The sequence below is a fragment of the Plecotus auritus genome (assembly GCF_963455305.1).
Source record: "Plecotus auritus genome assembly, chromosome: 9".
In the NCBI taxonomy this organism is placed as follows: Eukaryota; Metazoa; Chordata; class Mammalia; order Chiroptera; family Vespertilionidae; genus Plecotus; species Plecotus auritus.
In genome coordinates, this window is record NC_137783.1 from 37,036,084 (window position 1) to 37,055,882 (window position 19,799).

At 42.4% G+C, this 19,799-nt stretch overlaps 1 protein-coding gene across 3 annotated transcripts in view; it reads right to left on the minus strand.

Moving 5' to 3' along the window:
* Nucleotides 1-1,202: 1,202 nt before the first annotated feature.
* The window catches only part of RHOBTB1 (Rho related BTB domain containing 1), a 67,781-nt gene continuing 49,184 nt past the window's right edge, over nucleotides 1,203-19,799 (minus strand). For all 3 annotated transcript variants that reach the window (XM_080642949.1, XM_080642950.1, XM_080642948.1), the window contains 7 exons: nucleotides 15,766-16,748; nucleotides 14,009-14,127; nucleotides 7,913-8,063; nucleotides 4,316-4,404; nucleotides 2,668-2,773; nucleotides 1,733-1,920; nucleotides 1,203-1,335 (listed from right to left, as the gene is read on the minus strand). In XM_080642949.1, the coding sequence (XP_080499075.1) occupies nucleotides 1,751-1,920; nucleotides 2,668-2,773; nucleotides 4,316-4,404; nucleotides 7,913-8,063; nucleotides 14,009-14,127; nucleotides 15,766-16,748 (1,618 nt within the window). In that variant the 3' untranslated portion in view covers nucleotides 1,203-1,335; nucleotides 1,733-1,750. The remainder of the gene's footprint in view (nucleotides 1,336-1,732; nucleotides 1,921-2,667; nucleotides 2,774-4,315; nucleotides 4,405-7,912; nucleotides 8,064-14,008; nucleotides 14,128-15,765; nucleotides 16,749-19,799) is intronic.

Here is a 19,799-nt window from a genome sequence, read left to right on the forward strand (position 1 = left end):
ATTAATGATTCACAACTCTACTGACGAAAAATTAAAGCAGATGCATTTACAGCCATCCCTCTGTACGCTACTGTCCCTCCCCCTCCCCAGCCCTTGTCATGAAAGAGTAATGCATTTCTGGGCTTCTCCAAACTCTTGTATCTGGCGTGTTTCCACTGTCAGTAATAAATGCCTATCTATAATCTGGGTAGATTTTCAAATGCATGACTGTCAACATTGGGGTCTGGACTCTACTGTCTCTGTTCCAAGTTCTGAAAGCTAGAAAAAACAAAACCAAACAAAACACAAATCCACAACCTTTAGCATCAGTAAGTTGACCTCCCAACAGAGTAAGCCCAAGCTTCTACCACACAGCAACCCATGGCAGATATGAAGCTGTGGCCTTAAAATGCTTTGTGTGAGTGCTGCAACACTTTAATTCACAGAGAAGCTATGATTGACTGCCTTTCAAAAGCTCCCTGGCTCAGTACTTTCTATTTTAACAGTGAAAACTCAGAATGACAAGGGGTCAGAACAAACCCACAATAGCACCATTTCCTAGACTTTTGGAATAAGATTCCTGTCTACATTGGAGAATACAGGGACCCCAGACGACCCAGCCTCCAGCTTTGCGCCTTCATAGGCCCCGCTGAATTTCAGCTGGGGTGGGTGGTCTACCTTCCTTAGCCTACTTCTGCAGCAACATGGATTTTCCCTGGGAAGAATTAAAAATACGTGTCTTACAAGTGAAGTTGGCCACAGGTGAGAGACCTGAGGAAGCTTGTTTCTGGTGGTGAGATGTGAGAAGCCTGTAGATGGTGGGACAGAGTTCAGGGACCCTTGCCCTTACCCAACTAGATTCAAGTCAGTAGAAAATCGGCATGCAGAAGCATGGCGAGATCAATGAATACTGAGAGACATAGACCCTAATACAGCAATCCAAACATCAATACTCTTATGGTATCTTTTGTATTCAGGTCCACCAGTGAGTTTGCCCTGAATAATGCTGGGATTTAATAAGCCCTTCTAATGATTAGAAAGATTATCCTCTTGAAACTAGACATTTTAAACAACGGAAGATTTGATATCACTATATTTTACATGGCACACATAACCATATAATTACTAGCACTTACACGGCAAATATTGTAAATACACGTTCTTGGAGTTGACTTGGTAATTATACCAGTGTTAGTCGGCAGAACAAAGATTAAACACTCTCTAACTTGCACTTTGGGGAATTTTATTCCAACCCTTTACTTCACAACAAAAGGCTAACCCTCTAATTATGTAATAACACTCCATGATCCTGTGGGCACAGAGAATCAGAGGGCGACTTCATGGTTAATTTGTGGCCTGTAAAATAAAGTAATACATAGTATTTTCATTTCAACAAAATACAAGAGACCATATAAAAATATTTTCCAATTTGGAATTTGCAACATGAAAGCTGGGTTGTTTTTTTTCCTTTGTATAAAAAGAAATGAGAAAAAAAAACAAAACACCCAAAACGGACTAAGGTTTATTAAGCCTTCTAACAAAAAATATACATGTAAATTTAAGGAATGCAGTGAGCATTGTCAACTTCCCTTTTGTCAAGGCTCATTGATGGTGAGCTTGTGCTTTGATCCCAGCCAGATAAATGCACAAAAGTGGAGGAAGACCAGTGCCTGAAACCTGAACTACAGCTTATCGCTAGTAATAAGACTAATCGTACAGTAGTGCTTTCAAAAGGGTGTGATGGATTACTGACTTTTCCTCCTCTTCCTCCTCAGGCAACTGCTGGAGATGAATTCCAGAAGCACCACTTTCGTCTCGAGTGATGTTTATTTAGTGCAATATCTTCCTTCTCTCTTTCTCTTTTCACCCGCTGGTAGTGGTCTTCTTCCTTCAGGTACCACACAGGGGGCCACCGGTGGCGCTCAAAGTATTCCTGGTTGTCTGGTGAAGGAAAGGGGTGGATGATCATACCTGAGGTTCATGCATCAATTGCTTCTATGAGCTAGGTTCTCTGTTTAATGCTTCACATGCATGATTATCCACAACCTGATGTGCTGGGACAATATTAGGACCATTTGCAGATGGTGACGCGGAAGTTATTTTTTCTTTTCTTTTTAAAAATATATTTTTATTGATTTCAGAGAGGAAGGGAGAGAGAGATAGAAATATCAATGATGAGAGAGAATCATCTATCAGCTGCCTTCTACATGCTCCCCACTGGGCATGTGCGCTCACCAGGAATCAAACCGTGACCTCCTGGTTCATAGGTCAATGCTCAACCACTGAGCCATGCCAGCTGGGTGACACTGAAGTTCTGAGTGGTAGAATCACTTGCCCTAAACTCATGTAGCCGGGCACAGAGAACCAGAACCCAGGATCACTTGATTTAGTGTAAGCTTGCTCCCAAGCCTGCCTTCTTAGACAAGGCTGAGCTGACAACCTCAGCATGCTCTGCAGCAGGGCCCCATGAGCCCCACTCTACCCAAACCCCTCCAAACACAAAGTCCTCCAAAGAGAATTCCTAACCTACAATCCCTGTGTCATGTCACATGGATATGTGACCACCAACCAGTCACCAGAATTTCTCCATGAGCTTCCTGTGGCCCATGTTCCTTCTCGAGGGCAAATAGGGTATTGACTCAGTCAGAGGAGATAAGAATCGGATGAATGGGGACCCCAAAGTCTCACCTGCGGATTTCGATTTGATCTCCTTGCGGAACTTGGAACAAACACTGTTGTAGTTGGTGCAGATGTGGTGCAGGCACCAGGCGGCCAGCTGGTGGGCATTGTGGAACTGCAAGGAAGTGAGCAAAAGTGGGTGTGCCTCTTTTTTAATAAAATGGGAATACAAACAAATAGGAAGCCACCGTAGGAGGGAGAGAAATAAAGGCCTGTATACTAATTCAGAAAACACCTTGTCTTGGCTTTGGCTGTGGTCTATTCCAGCCAAGTATAGTCTTTGGCACACCCCTCCCTTATCCCCTGTGATAGGTGCACCAAAAATAATCACTGTATCAGATCAGGAGTTTAAAGTACTCCTGCCCTCCCTTACCCCGCCACCTGGCCCTCTAGTGTGATAAGTGGCCATGGCCTTTGAATGGCACCAGCCAACACCAGAAAACAGCGATGTCATCTCTGTTTAAGGAAGCCTAGGCAACGCAATACTCCGTGTCGCATGTCAGAGCTCAGCTTGCGGAGCCAAAGATCTGAAAGAGGAGACCGTGGAATGTGTGGCTGTCCTATACCTGTCCTTTGGTTACATAAGAAGAGCAGGCAGTGTGGGCATGATGGAAGGGATCCAAATGCCCCACCCCTCCTTTTTGAGTAGGTGCTCAGGGAGGTGACACTGAGGTGGCTGTGACGGAACAAGACCCGATGGTCATAAAACGACAGCTCCCCATTCCTTCCCCAAACATGGGAGGTCTCCTCCCATCCCTTACTCTTTTGGTCTATACCCCTTCTCAGACATCCATTCTATTTGTTACTCTTGAAGGTTCTTGGATTAGACGAGACCCTGAATCCTACAGCCTGGCTTCTTCTGGGGCCCACATGGCCTTGAACAAAGGCCATGAGAAAAGCCAAAGTCCTCAGAAACTAATGCAAGAAACTCTTTGAAAATCACAACCCCAACCTCATGGACAGTTTTAACTGGTGCTTCCAATTTCTCTTGATATTAGATTTCTTTCTGAAAGTAGGATTAAGATAGTGCTATATTGCAGTTGGCTTGTTCCTATTCAGGAGAGTTAACTGTGGATATTTCTTCCCTACTCTTAAATCAGTGACTTGATGTTGTTAAAAATTGGCCAGCTTGGAAATTTATACCATGGGAATTAGAAAATGCAACAGATCAGAGTCCCATCCACCTGTCCCCAAGCCTAGTGCACATGTGTATTGGGATGACAGAATCACAATATCAATGTTAGCAAATACTGATTTTAAAAAAGCCTGGAGAGCCACAGTGAGACATGGGGCCTAGTGGGACTTCATGGAATCCTAGAAACATATCTTGGCCAACAAGTGTCCAAGAATTTCACAAAGGAGAGACAAATCCCTCCCCAAGACTGCCCCAAGTTGTTCTCCTGCATGCAAAGCTGATGCCTCGGGGGAAAATGGGGCTGGTGTGGGGGTTAGGTCCTTGTTGCTTTTTCAAAGGAAGCCCAGCAGGGTGAATGGTGCATGAAACGTAAAACTCTCAGATCTTCCCAGTGTACACAGGGGGCCTCTGTGACTTGGTGGTGACATCTTTATTTAGACAGATGCAACAGTGGAATGCTTTATCAGCATTAAATGAACTGCTTGAACACACTAAAAAGGTGAAAAGCAAATTGTTACAAACCTGGGCCAACTCCAAATAAGAGAGTACTTCCCCATCAATCCCCACGCCACTCATAGCAGCCTTGGTCAGCTCCTGAACTGCGTGCTGCTCTGGGGAAGAGAGGGACAGGAGAAAGTTAGACCATCCTCTGCAGGCCAGACATCTTGCCTGGAGGGTTGGGTCTGGTCTTGGGCTGCCTAAGAGGGGAGGAAGTATGGTGCACAGCTCTAACAGCCATTCTAACTGAACCTAAGGCCCATTCTGATGTGTGGCCCTTCAGTACAGAGTTTGGTCTCCAGCCATTGCACCTATGACTCTAAGGACACTAGTTAGCACTTCTGAAAGAGCCAGATTCCTCCAGACCTTTGCTGTCCAGTATGGTAACTACTGGCCATGAGAATATTTAAGTTTCAATTAATTTAAACTTAAATGAAATAAAAAACCCAGGTCCTTAGCCACAACTAGCCACTTTTAAGTGCTCAATAGCCACATGAGTTTTGGACAAGGCAGATGCAAAGCGTCCCCATCACCGCAAAAAGTCCTATTGGACCTGCTGCTCTAAACAGTTCAGCACCTTTCTAGAATCCTCTAGACTCTCTAGTATCTTCCTGTTTGACAGTTTTCTCACTCACCTTGCTCCAAATCTCAACATTTTCTGACAGTGGAGAGAATGAGTAACAGGAACGAGTTCATATGGGGAATTAAAAATGTGAATGCTGCCTGGCTTAGTGGCTGAGCATTGACCTATGAACCAGGAGGTCAGGGTTCAATTCCGGGTCAGGGTATATCCCCAGGTTGCAGGCTCCATACCCAGTAGGGGGCATGCAGGAGGCAGCCAATCGATGATTCTTTCTCATCATTGATGTTTCTTTCTCTCTCTCCCTCTCCCTTCCTCTCTGAAATCAATTAAAAAAAATTTAAAAAATGTGAATGCATATGTCTATCTTAACAGCTGCAGATGGACCACATATTGCTCAATCCCTTAGATGCTAACGACTGTCAGCCAGAAGTAACACTAATCCAGTTGGGAGAACTATTTCTGCTTGTGAGCCATGTTCAAGGTTTCAAACCGGAATTTAAATTGTGGTTCTGAGACTGTCACCTGCCTCTGGGACTGACAGGGAGTGGGTAGTCTAGGCTCCGTGTTTCCAGCTCCTTGATGTTACTATGTTTTTTTCATCTCTATCATTGCATCTGTTCTTCTAATCCACTATATTGCTGAATCATGCTTACTTTCTGCTCTGGTTCTACATTCTTGTTAATCAATATGCCTCTATCTGGTCAATAAGTTATCTAAATTTCAGTGGTTTCTTTGGCACACCCTTCCTCAGCTTGCTTGAAAAATAAGAGCTATTTGGAACTAAATTTCCCAGAGAAGTCATCGGGCTTTTTAATTTGAGGTAACCTCACCATTCCTTGGTATTCATTCAACACTTTGGCCTGCAAAGCATTTTTACCCCAGAAGCTGATTTTTAAACAAAATTCTAAACACTCTATCCTTACACTAAACAGTATATACCAAACAGTATAAATGATTAGAGGAATCATCTTAGGAAGTTATCTATACTAATACAAGGGCAATATGCTAATTAGACCAGACATTTTCCAGACATCCTTCTGGACAAAGCCATGGTGGCAGGGGCTGAGGCAGAGGCAGTTAGGAGCGATCAGGCCGGCAGGGGAGAGCAGTTACGGATCGGGCCTAAACTGGCAGTCAGACATCCCCTGAGGGGTCACAGATTGGAGAGGGTGCAGGCCAGGCTGAGGGACCCCCAGACCCCTGTGCACAAATTTTGTGCACCGGGCCTCTAGTATATTAAATAATTATAACAGTAATAATAGCATTTAATAACAAAAGTAAACAAAGAAGTCTATAGTTCATAGGGAAGGGTTTCTCTGGGTCAGTTTCTTTCATGGAGAAATCAGTCCCAGGTTTTCATCATTACACTTAATATTTAAGCAAAAATGGCACTATGTTGAGATTGGTCACAAACCCTGTTCAACGGATTTGGCTCCAAATTGCTTCTGTTTAAAACAAAATCAAATTTATCCTCAAAGGACAAATACTTGGAAAAATAGCCAAGTGGTTTGGAACTCATACCTCTGAAAAAGGACACTGCCCATCACTGCTTCCTAAAAAAGTAGTATATACTCATTTAGACCTATGACTTCAGGTGTATTAGTTAAAAACAGTTTTTTAAAAATCAGCTAGTGCCTGGCTGGTGTGGCTTAGTGATTGAGTGTTGAGCTATGAACCAGGAGGTCACAGTTTGATTCCTGGTTAGGGTATATGCCCAGGTTGTGGGCTCAATCCCCAGTGCGGGGCATGTAGGAGGCATCTGATCAATAATTCTCTCTCACCATTGATGTTTCTATTTCTCCCTCTCCCTTCCTCTCTGAAATAAATATATTTTAAAAATATCAGCTAGCAATGCTTCAACTATCTCTTGATATCTCACTGAGAAAGAAGGCAGGGGAGGGGAGGACTCTGACCTCCTGTTGGTTGCATATAGTGGAAACGTGGAGTAGAGAGAAATAAATCTTTTTCCTAAAGACACTGACAGAAAATCAAGCACAGACATGACTGGTTGGTTTGTTCATACATTCATTTTCATTCATTTAATGATTCAACAAATATTTATTGAGAACCTAATATCCTCAGGCACTTTTCTGTGTGCAGAGAATAAACCAGTAGACAAAATAGGCACTATCTTTGCTTTCACGGTTAACAGGAGTAAACTAAATGTAGCAATAAACACCCAGATGGCTTGCTAACTGACACTGCTGGTGAATAAAGCTGAAGGTTTAAATGTAAGTAGAAGGTATCTGAATGCCTAAGTCCTATTTAGACCTGCTTTAGCTTACCCACTGAACAAATCTACAAATGATACCTAAGATTTTGAGAAGTTAAGCCAAGTCTCCCTTTTTTTTTTATTATTCTTTCTCCCAAAATGATCTTGACAATGTCAGAACATTTTCTAAAATAGCTTTAAAAAACCCCACTTATATAATGCTGACTAGGACCAGACACTGTTCTAAGGACTTTATATATACATACATCTTAGCTCTTTAATCTTCCCTACAGCTCCATGGAAGAATACCATTTTCCCCATTTTAAAGAGGGTGAGAGCTGAGGCAGAGCAGGTAAGTCAAGTAAGAAGTCAGTAAATATTGCAGTCAAAATGTGAACCCAAGCAATCTGGCTGGGTAGCCTATGTTCTTAACCACTGTCTCCTATAGCTTCTTTCTTAAAGACTGTGTCTGGACACACATTATGAAGATGACATGGACACAACAGTGTTATTTCAAATTTCATGGTCCACAAATGAGGTAGAGTGCAGAGAGCATGGGCCATGAGGGGATCGGCCATGCATTATCCATCTTTTTATATTTGCATTACCTAACAGTCCCCACCACAAAGGAGGTGCTTAAAAATATTTGTTGAATTGAATTGGGCTGTCTGATACATTTGATCAGTTCATATCATCCTATACAAGACTGTCTTATACTGGATGATAAAAAATTAATTTTTAGTCCCTGGAAATCTTACTTTTGTTTAAATGTGAATTTGATAAATATGACAGTCAGACACCGCATGGCCTGAGTCATCAGCCTTACCTGCAAGTGCAACCAAATGTGGCAGGCAGAATCTGTTCGCCAAGGCAATTAATTCCAGTGGGTCCAGGTCCAAGTTAGGTGACAACTGCTTGGTGTAGAGATAATCCAGTACTGCCTGCATTGACATCTTGTTTATGTTCGGGAGATACACCTGAAATGTTATTTGAAAAGCTGAGTTCTGATGAAGAAAGCAGTGGGCACGTTTTCAGGCTATACTGCTTATAAACATCCCAACTGTGTTATTTGATATTGGCGAGTCTGGAACACCTGCTTTGAGGCTGTGTATAGAAGTCATTCACTATTTATGGCTTTAAACATAACAGTTTGATTTGTAGATGACAAAAGCGTGGGGCTGCCTGACAAAGCCTGATTTGGAATTTTTAAATGGCCATTTGGATTTATAAATCAGACAAATGGGATGTAAATGTAAGATGACATTATGGGCCCTCCTTGCCAAGTACCTTATAATACTCTATTGTGGGGAAAGAAATCTCCTAGCAACATAACAGGTGTTGGGGGGAGATGCAAACCAGACTGTTGCTGACACACGGTAGAACCCAGATCTCTAAGATGTCAAAGCAGAGGATATGCAGCCACCTGAGTTGCCACAGTGACTGGCTTGATTCCAACATTCTATCGAAATATGCTAATACGATATACACACTTAATTATTTTTCCTATGGCACAACCACATAGATTCAGAACTACTGGAACATTACCAGGTGTCAGTAGATTGAGAGAATGCAGAGAAATCTTCGCCTGCGACTTCTGGGGGAACAGCTGGTTGGTATGGTGACCTCTCCCCTGTAGGATTCCCCTAATCTCCCTCCTGAGTACCTGTAGCTGTTGCCCATATGAATGAATGCATGCTGGAGTTCGCTAGGCAGCCAGGGAGTTCTGGATGGCTGGGTGGGGCATGGATCAGTGGGATCTACACTGCACAGCAGCTGCTCTTCGCTGCAGGTCTCTAACTGCATGAAATGGGCCCTGGTGTTTACTTCTGAAATGATGATTACAAAAATGAACCCAATTGAAGGTCTCCCATGCACAAGATACTGTGCTAAGCTTTTCACACGCAGCATCTAATTTAATCCTCACAGGAAGAGATGATTATTTTGCTACTTTACAGATAAGGAAATTGAGGTTTAGGGAGGTTAAGTTCCATATCCAAGGTCACAGAGCTAGTGAGTAGTGACTGAGATTTGGATCCAGGGAATATAACTCTAAAGTCTGTGTTCAGAACGGCTGTGCAATATTGGGAATTCCTCATGGCAAAGGAAGCAAAGGTTTGGGTTATATAAAACATCTTTCATTACTCATTTTTAAGAATTGGATTTCTGAGTTCAAAAGGATGAGTAGTTATGCACTTCTTAATTCTGGTATTTAATAAGCCTCTCTACAGCATAGTATAAACATATACATGTCTAATTATATCTATACTATATATCAAATTTTATTCTCTTCTCCTCTCTTCCCTCTTCTCCCCCCCCCTCTCTTTCTCTCTCTCTCTCTCCCCATGTCTAATGTATTCTAGTGGTTCCAGAATTGTTTCAAGCATAGCAACCTTCTATATTATTCTCTTGTACAGCCACCAGCCACCTCAGAGAGGGAATTAATGCATCAAAGGAAAGGCTCATAAAATTCCTAGAAATATTTAGAAAATTATCTCCCTTGCTTCCTTCAGGTATAGTCAATGGAAATAATTATTATTCCATAAATAAGGTATGTGAGTTATTACCATCCATGATTTAACAGGTGTGACCATTGCAAATTTCTAGCATAACCTCTGCAACATATAGAACTTGGCAAGTAGAAACTATTAATAATATTATTTTGAAATAAAAAAAGCCCTTGTATTGTAATTAATTGCTATTCCAGTGAATCTAACACTGGTTGTACTTGTGTGCATGCTTACATAGGTAGACACGTTTATGTACACATGCATTTACCTTATACAGACATGAATTTATTTCTAGACACACAATTGTTTCTGTATGTGTGAGCACATGGCAAAATTTTATCTCTCAAAAGTGGTGTTTGGATTAGTACAATTTTCTAGATAATGGAAAGCTAATTAAGTTGTAAAACTTTAAAATTGGAACCATTTTGATGGTGAAAGTATAGCGCACATTTTATAAAGTGCCAAGTGCTAAAGGTGTTAGTGATTGTAATATAAAAAGTCCAAAGGCTTCCTGTGAACCCCTGCTCTCTCAGAGAGGAGGATGTCTGCTGTTTCTAAAAATAAGGGCTTGAAGGACAGGGCAAGAGTCTGGGGCAGGCCAGGGATGTCACTACAATGCCGTGTGAGGTTTGACAAATCATTCACCTTCTATGACTCCCAGTTGCCTCAACTGTTATAGGGGAGAAATTTGGAATAGATGATATCTGAAGTTTTTTCTTCTTTACTGAGATCATGTATTTTCACAATATTCAGATTACTTTAGCAGGTTTTTGTTTTTCTTTGTAAGAGTCTGTTCTAAGTCATGGCAAAATGGATATTCTAAATTAAAAAAAAATATTTCTGGTAGGAGATGGCAGAGTCCAGCAAGCAGCCCCCACAACTCTCAATGTCTTTGGAATGTTCTGACATTTGTAATCATTCGTGACTTGTTGCTTTCTGCTTGCTAAATTGTACTAATATTTTTTTGAAGTGATGGTCCTTTTTGGAAAATAATGTTAGGGACTTCTGGAAGTAATCAGCAAATAAGAATAAACTAAAAACACTTTCAGAGCACACATTTTTTTCCTCATGGTTCATTGTTTTTTTAAAGCCTGTTTATGTGATTTTAATATTTACAACAGAACTGTTTAACTATGGAGAGACCGTTTTATAGTATTAAAAAAATAATATAAAGTGACATAAGAAATGGAATTAAGAATTTTGCATTGTACCTGCTTGATGTAGCTTCAAAAAAAGAGAGTAATGAAAGAGAATAATGAAAGAGAATATAATGCTATCCCTAAACAACATTCCATATTCCAGTTTAGTTGGTTTAAAATTTTAATTGCAAAGATCAGCTCAGACTATTAGGCTTATAATTAGAGACAGTCTCCTAGAGAATGAGAAAGTATTGTAGATCCAGAGCATTGCTTACTACAACCCTGGCATGCATTTTTAATAAACCATTTGCTGCGAACCTCTGGGGAGAGAATTATGCTTACTGCTGTATTAAAAGTAATGAGAAAAATATAAGTAAAATAGTGTCTTCTTAAATATTAAATGACAAAAAAGTAAAAGGAATATCAATGGGCACATTTTATTCTTTTCTGAATATGCATGTGAATTCTATTAATGCAAAAAAAAATGGGCTGAATTTTGTATTGGGAAGTCAGATTTTCACAAGACAAAATAGTTAAAAGGTGGCCTAGAAAAGACAAATCCCAAATGCAAATAGGGACCCAAATCAACCCTGGAGCATTTACTGGGCGCTTGAGTGCTCTTCTCTACCCCCAAAACCACCTCTACCAGGAAGGAAACTGGGGGCTTTAACTTAGGGTTTTCAGGGGACAAAGATCTTTAACTCCTCATTAGAAAGCATTTAACAAGAATCCTCTAGGACAGTGGTCGGCAAACTGCGGCTCTGTTGACTAATGAGTTTGCCGACCACTGACCTAGACTCTCGATTCCAATAATTACAGGCTGTTGTTGTTCCTTGTGATTAAGCCCCTATCCCAGTGGTCGGCAAACTCATTAGTCAACAGAGCAGCAAACCGCGGCTCGCGAACCACATGTGGCTCGCGAGCCGCAGTTTGCCGACCACTGCTGTAGGATAATAGTCACTAAGGATTCTTAAATGTTCTAGACACCAAATTCAATGCTTTACGCACACACTCTCCTGCCTTGCCTGCCCTTTAAAGAAAGTTCTCTCCTTCTCTGTTATCCCCATTTTACAGATGAGGACACAGATTTAGAGAGGCTGGTCACTTACCCAAGGTCGAGCTGAGACAGGAGTTCAAAACTACATAACTATCACAGTCTATACTGGATATAAAGAGAAGGAGCAGGAAAGGGCAGGAATGCCTGTGCACATGGCATTCGCCATATATTGGCTAGAGGAATTTTGGCACAGACCTTTGGTTGCTTGGTTCCAGGGTCTTGTCTTTTGAGCTGGTTGAATCAAAACATACCTGTTATTAGCCTTAGCTACAGCTCTAAGTGGTGAGCGACTCTCACTTTCTGGGGGAGTGCTCAACAGGTGGCCATCTCCAAGGGAGGATACTAAACAGCCGCATACGTGCACATTCACATTTGCTGCCAAGTTTTTGCTTTGGTCACCTCTCCTGCACATTTTAATCTGGAGACAATTACAGTCCATTCTGGGAAGGGATAAAGGGGATTAGCATTTGTGAGGTCAGCTCCACAGTGTCCCTCTGTGCCTGGGTCCCCGACCTTGATCAGCTTCTCCCTGCTGGGTTAATCGCAGGCATCTATAGCACCATCAGCACACTTTGCAGTGAGCTGGAGAAAGAAGGGAAGCGAGCCTGTGGGCTCCTATCTAGAGAGAACTGAAGTTAGTGAAATGCCTTTAGGATGAAGTTTTATTAATCAGTGGCTTCCTCACTTTTTTTTTTTAAGAGACAAAGAATATCAACACTGCTGGCATCAAAATAAGACTACTGACAGCTACCATTTATGTAAAGTTGATGAAGTGCTTTGCAAGTATTCATTCTTACACCTCATGACCACACTATGGCTTATTATTGTGATTTCCAGATAGGGAGACGGGAACTCACTGGCCCAAGGCCTCAAGCTTTCAGAGAGAGCTTGCTCCTTCACTGGGTGGCCTCCACGGGCTGCAGGAGTCTCCATGATAACTCCCCAGAACACCTCTGACAGTACAGGGCTGTTTTCATCGTTACATGTGAGGAGCTCCTGATTTACAATGGCTGAAAGACACCAGGAGAGGTCGTTAGGATAATTCCAATGCTTTTCTCCAAACAGCAGACAGCCTTGTGCTGGGAGTTGGCTTAGCAGCAGCTGCAATTTGTTCTGGAGGCAGGGGGGTGGCCCAGTGACCTCTCTAGTCCTGGCCATCCCAGCTTGTGATTCTAGGATTCTGTTTCCCTACTTGGGGATGCAAATGCAGGATCCTGGGTCACAATGGGAGTGCTCAGATTTCTGTTGTGAGCAACCTTTTCCAAAAGTTAGCCATTGTTTTCTGTATTTCTTTTTAAAGTTTGGAGAGTTGCTGAGATAAGCAAAGCAAGCCTCTTAGGACAATCAACTTGATGGGGTGTCCCCATGTTTTTTCTTAAAAAAAAAAGGATGGTTAAAAATACTTGCAAAACTGAACAAAAATGCTTGCTCACCTCTAGGCTAAAGTTAGAAGTGTTTGAATAAAATTTTTATTTCTTTTCCAACTAAGCATGTAAAAAGATGAAGATACAGGGTCTCTGAGGTACAACTTGCTCTGCTCTAGAGAGTGTCCCTCTTTTGGAGATAAGGCCAGCATCTGACACTAACCCAGGGGCTTCCACTAGACCTAAGCACTTTGAGAGATGTGTTCAGAGGAGTAACCATTTGCTTTATTATTGTTTCCCTACTGTTGACAAACTTCAGAGAAAGCAAGTTAGGGCAGAGCCACAAGGAGAGTCATAGCTCAAGGGGACCTCAAGGGCAATCCAGTGCATCACTCATCTTGCAGATGAGGAGACTATGGCACAAGGAGTTGTCTTCTTGAGGTCTCCTCTCTGTTTAGGGCCAGAGCTGAGCCTAGGACGTTAGTGACTGAAGACACATTTCACTGTCCTAAACTTTGGAGAGCCAGGTTTGTCCCTCTTATATATGCTTTTGATAATATACCTGGAGACATCTGTTACCAAGTACAGCTGATCATGTTTTCAGGGCAGAGGAGAGCTATGGGGATGAAAGGATAGGCACGGAAAGCACTTAGGTGCTCATACATAACAAGTGAACGCTAATCAATGCTCCTCACAATTGCAGATTGAAGAAGAGGGTGACCTGACACGTAGGCACTGCCTAAGGAACTATTTCACGGAAGGAGTTAAAGAAACAAAGTCATCTGGCTAATAAAACACTTTATATAAATACACATGCACGTTCATGAACACTCAGGCTTTTTGGAAGGCACGTACCTCACTGTTGGCGCTTTCCACAAACGACCCCCCGAACATGGCAGCCATCCATTGGCAGCTACAGATCAGCAGCGGTTTGTGGGCACTGATGGCTCCATCATCCAACTTAAATGTCACATCTGCCCAGGGATTGAGGAAACACCACCATGAGCCAGCCTCATTGAGAGTTGCACCCATATTCATCCATCTACATCTCTTGTCCTCTCTCTTCCATAGCTTTACTGAATGATTTTATGTCCCGCCCTTGGCACACCCAATTCCTTACATGTTCTCCAAGGATTAAGGAGTAAGCATTTACACACAGTGTCACAACAACTGCTCTGAACCATAAAGACACATAAAAGAGGAATACTTTTTCTTCCCCATTATGAACAATTTCAAAAAATTACAATAGTGGTAAGAATAATAGAATAATTCATTTATCATACTTAATATTTGCCATGTTTGCTTTCAGCTATATGTGTATATATAATTTTGTATATATAGACTTTTTTAACAGATAGTATTACACTTCATTCCTACTTTATCGAGTTTCTAAAAATAAGAACATTCTCCTAGATAATCATACCATTACTTCTAAGAAAATTAAAAATAATTTCCTAATATCATCTACTATCTGGTTCATATTAAAAATTTTCTAATTATCCATAAACTGTATTTTATAGCTTTTTCCACTTAAACAGAATTCACTTGAGGCTTCCCCACTGTATTTGTTCATTATGCTTCTGCAGTAAGGAGAGCGTGATTTCATGAACTTTACTTAAGGCCCACTGTTTAATCTGCTGCAGCTTTGAACATTTTTTTCCCATTAACTTTCAAGACTGCTTTTATATCATGATGGTCAATGTTTGGAGTAAATATTACTCGTAAGTTTTAAAATTTATGAACAGACTCAGTAACCACTTACTAAATGTATATATCATGACAGGCATTATGAAAGATAAAGACAAATGAAATATACATATTATCAGAAGTTAGGAAGTCAAAATTTAATAATCTCTCTCACACACACACACACACACACACACACACACGAGGACAACTGCAAAACAAAAATAGTACAAGACAGAAGACAGTACAAACATGGGTATGTAACCCATCTTTGATACAGGCCACCAGTGTGCTTAAGCAATTATGTAAGGACACCGTGGGCAGATATACTTAGTTGTCAAAGACAAAGAAGGAACAAGAAAGGAGTGTGAGAACAAAAAAAGAAGAGCGGGTGGGAGAAGATGAGGCACCCCTGATGGGAATGCAGGAGGTCACCAAAATTGCCTCAAGGATTTCAGTGCCTCAGGATAAGAGGTCTTTGATTTTGGTTATGAGTAATTGCTGAAGGATCAGTGGGGAACAGAGTTGCTTAGGAAGGAATCCTGAAGGAGAACTGTGAGCATCAAGCTGACTGGCTCAGGCTCAGGGGTAACCTGATCCATCCTTGGAAGCACTGTGATACTGTGGCACTTTAGGGGACAGCTTGGGTTCAAATCCCGGGTCTACCTTTACTACCTATGTAACCATGGGCAAGTTACCTAACCATCTGTGTCCCTCAGTTTCCCTATCTGAAAAATATAGATAATAATATTTAGCACTTAAGTCTGATGAGAATTAAATAAGTAAATACATGTAACTTAGGCATGTGGGAAAATGTAAGTATTCATCCATGTTAGGGACAGTTACGTTTTCCCCTGCTCATGTCTGACTAAGGTTTGATAAAACACATCAAAGGCATCCATGACTTGGCCACTGGCCCTGCTCACCTGAGAACGTCCCCTTGCTAAGACACTCTTTTATGCGATTGGCCTTCCTGACGTGAAATGCTTTTGTAATCTCCTGGTTCATGAAGGCTTCCTTGTTCATGATGTTTTCCACCATCATTCTCAAGTCAAACATCTCCAGGATCTCTGCGATCTGAGCCAGGCCCACCAAGTCCTTCTCCTTTTCATCCAGTTGCCCCGTGTAAAGAAACTGGAGTAGGGTCCGAAAAGGGCCCGACTGGACCGACGAGTCCATCCTGACCACGGTCACGGGGCCCAACCGCTTTGAAATGGGATTGACTTGCATTTCCTTGTGCATGCCAATAAACCCCTTACTCCAGCCTGCCAGTGTCTGTGTCTCCGGGATGGAGCCCTCAGCTTCCAGCTTTAGAATCTCCTGCTGGGATAGGTTCTGGCTGGAGGACTCCCACTGGTCAGCCTGAGGCGTCCTTGGGGTACCCTCCTCCTGCTCCTCATCTGGGTCAACAACACTCCATGCCTGCTCCTGGACATCCCAGCTCTGCTTCTCCTTCTCACAAGTAACTTCACTCCAATTTGGAGTTTCTTCACATTCCATTAGAAAAAGATCATAAAATTTGGAAGAGGAGGTAGCGAGGTAAATTCGGTGTGCAAAGATGTGCTCCTGGTCCTGGAGGACGAACAGGACATCGGCACACAGAGGATTGTCCAGTAAACAGGCGGCTTCGTTCGTCCCCGTAGAGGGACACTCTGGGACTTTGATGACCGGTGGGGGGGCTTTTGGAGGTAGGAATGGTGCCTGAAGTAAAGGTTTCTGAACTTTCTTGAGGTGGGATTTCCAGAACTGCAGGTGCCGGCGGGAAATCAGCGCTGCCCGGATTGCGTTGTCAAACACATCCTTGATTCCAAACTGATCAAAGACGCTCGTCTCATAGTATGGGATGCCCAATTCCTTTGCAACCTCTCGTCCTTTCTCAGGAGGCAGAATATCTCCTCTCTTTATGGGCCTGAAATAGAATAAAAATTATTATCGGCTTTACTTTAGAAAAATAAATGTAGTAGCCAGGGTCTACCTAAGGACCCAATTGACTCATAATTTAAAATCCTTCTTAAGCTTTTATTTTTTAAAATATATATTTTTATTGATTTCAGAGAGGAAGGGAGAGGGAGAGAGAAAGACAGAAACATCAGTGATGAGAGAGAATCATCAATTGGTTGCCTCCTGCATGTCCCCCACTGGTCATGTGCTCTGACCAGAATCAAACCAGGACCTTCGGGTGCATAGGTCGATGCTCAACCACTGAGCCACACCGGCTGGGCCTACTAAAGCTTTTAAAAAGGCTCTTGAAAAAATATACTGCCAACCTCAAGTCCCAAAAATATAAAGGACTTATGATTATAGGAAAAAAATGCTTTCAGTAGTAACCACAATAACTGAAGTAATAGCCATTTATTAACTATTTGATCCTGGGAAAGTTACTTAATCTCTTAAAGCCTTGGTTCTCCCATCTCTAAAAGAGAAATAATAATAATGAGTACTTATATCTTCAAAGACTGTTGAGAGGTTTAAATGAGATAATATGCTTAGCATAGTGCCTGGTCCACTATGCTTGATATATGTTAGTGGTTATCATCCTGACCACCATCATCATCTTCATCTTCATCATCACTAAATTTTGCTTTATAACTTTAAAATGAGTCCATATTCATTTTCTCATCTGAGCCTCACCATAACCCTATGGGTATTATTTTCATTCTACATTCTAAAGAAAACGAGGCAGGGAGTTCAAAGGGTTTGCCTAAAGCAGTGGTCAACAAACTGTGGCTCGCGAGCCACATGCGGCTCTTTGGCCCCTTGAGTGTGGCTCTTCCACAAAATACCACGGCCTGGGCGAGTCTATTTTGAAGAAGTGGCGTTAGAAGAAGTTTAAGTTTAAAAGATTTGGCTCTCAAAAGAAATTTCAATCGTTGTACTGTTGATATTTGGCCCTGCTGACTAATGAGTTTGCCGACCACTGGCCTAAAGTCACATTTGCAAGTTGCTGAGACTTCTACTATGCAATTAAGAGTCTAGAACTCCCTAGTTCTAACCTAGTTAAATGGTCCCCATCCAAAAGCTCATTACATTCTCAATAATTAGATTTGTAAATCTTTCACATCTTTCCCTTCTTTTTTCTTTCACCCTCTTTAGTCAGGACCTCTCCTTTTTGCCTGGACAAGTGCATTAGTCTCTCTCTCTCCCTCTTCCCCACTCCCTTTCTCCTTTCCACTCTCTCTCTAAAAATCAATGGAGAAAAATATCCTCAGGTAAGGATTAACAAAAACATTTTTTTTCCCTTCTGGTTCCACAGAGTTCATGGAATTCTGGTCCCACAAAATATCCTCAGGTCAGGATTAACAAAAAAAATAGAATAAAATAATTTTTTTTTTTCTGGTTTGACAAAGTTCTATATTTTTTGGGCTGGCACATGAGACCAATTTGCAATCTAATCAAACCCAGGGAGGCCAAACCTTTGGAAGCAGGGTAATGGAATAGTTCTTTGATTATAGCATAACCACAGCAAAGACACAGATGAATTCCAGAACATAGGTAAGATGTGATCTGTTATAAATGCATACTTGATTTTGAGACATACTATTAGAATTTATCTTTCTAAATAAACATTTGGCTTTCAAGACCAAAGGTAATGTGAGTGATAGGCACTAGTCTTAGGGGAAGTAAGATAATACAGAATTTGGGGAGAAACCAAGATAGCGGCATAGGTAAACACCTAAACTGCTGCCTCGCACAACAATATCAAAACTACAACTAAAAGACAAAACGGACACCATCCAGAACCACAGGAAAGCTGGCTGAGTGGAAATTCTACAACTAGAAGGAAAGAGAAAAGCACATTGAGACTCAGAGGAGCTGCAAAAGGCTGAGGTACAGAGACGCACGAGCCCGTGGAGAGGACGGGTGGCTGAGTGCATGGGCGGCTGAGTGCATGGCTAGCTTTCTAAAGAGGGAGGGAGACAGAAGCTCCTGACTGCGCTGAACTCCAGTCCCGGGCGAGACTCTGGGAACCCAGACTCATTCGGGGAGAAACTGGACTGTCAGGAAAAGAGAAAGCACACTGAGACTCAGGGGAGCTGTGGAGGCAGAGGTCCGGAAGCACGTGCGCACATAGAGGACGGGTGGCTGAGTGCACAGGCAGCTGGATTTCTAAAGTGGGAGGGAGATGGAAGCTCCTGACTGCACTGAACTCCAGTTCTGGGTGAGTTTCTGGGAACCCAGATTCATTCGGGGAGAAACTGGACTGTCAGGAAAGGAGAAAGCACACTGAGACTCAGGGGAGCTGCAGAAGGCAGAGGTCCGAGGCACGCGCGTGCAGAGAGGACTGACTGCTGAGTACACAGGCAGCTGAGTGTGTGGCTGGCTTTCTAAAGCGGGAGGAAGACGGAAGCTCCTGACTGCGCTGAACTCCAGTTCTGGGCGAGTTACTGGGAACCCAGACTCATTCAGGGAGAAACTGGACTGTCTGGCAGTGGGAGAAACTCGAGGGCGGCTTTCTCTCAGAGGTGCTTACAGTGATTACTGAGGGACACTGAGACCCAGGGGCCTCATAGGGCAGGGCTGACAGGAAGCCAAGGCTATCTGCTCCACTCTGAGACTCTGCCCCACCCAAGCTGAGCACAGAGGCTTTTGCAATTTTGCAAGTCTTGTCCCATAAGGGTGTCTCCAGCACAGAAGTTCTCCTGGCATAGACACAGCTGATCCTCACAGCCAATTGGCCTGGAGGTCAATTCCTCCTAGTGATACCAACAACAATCAAGGTTTAACTACAACAAGGCTGTACACACAGTCCACAAAGGGGTGCACCAAAAGTGTCCACCTCAGGTAACTGGGGAGGCTGAGCCACTGGGCCCTATATGACACCTAGCACACAAAGCTACTCTACCAACTCAGGGAAGCAGCAAAAATGTGGAGACAAAGAAACAGGTCACAAACGAAAGAAATGGAGGAAAGCAAACGACTGGATATAGAGTTCAAAACCACAGTTATAAGGTTTTTCAAG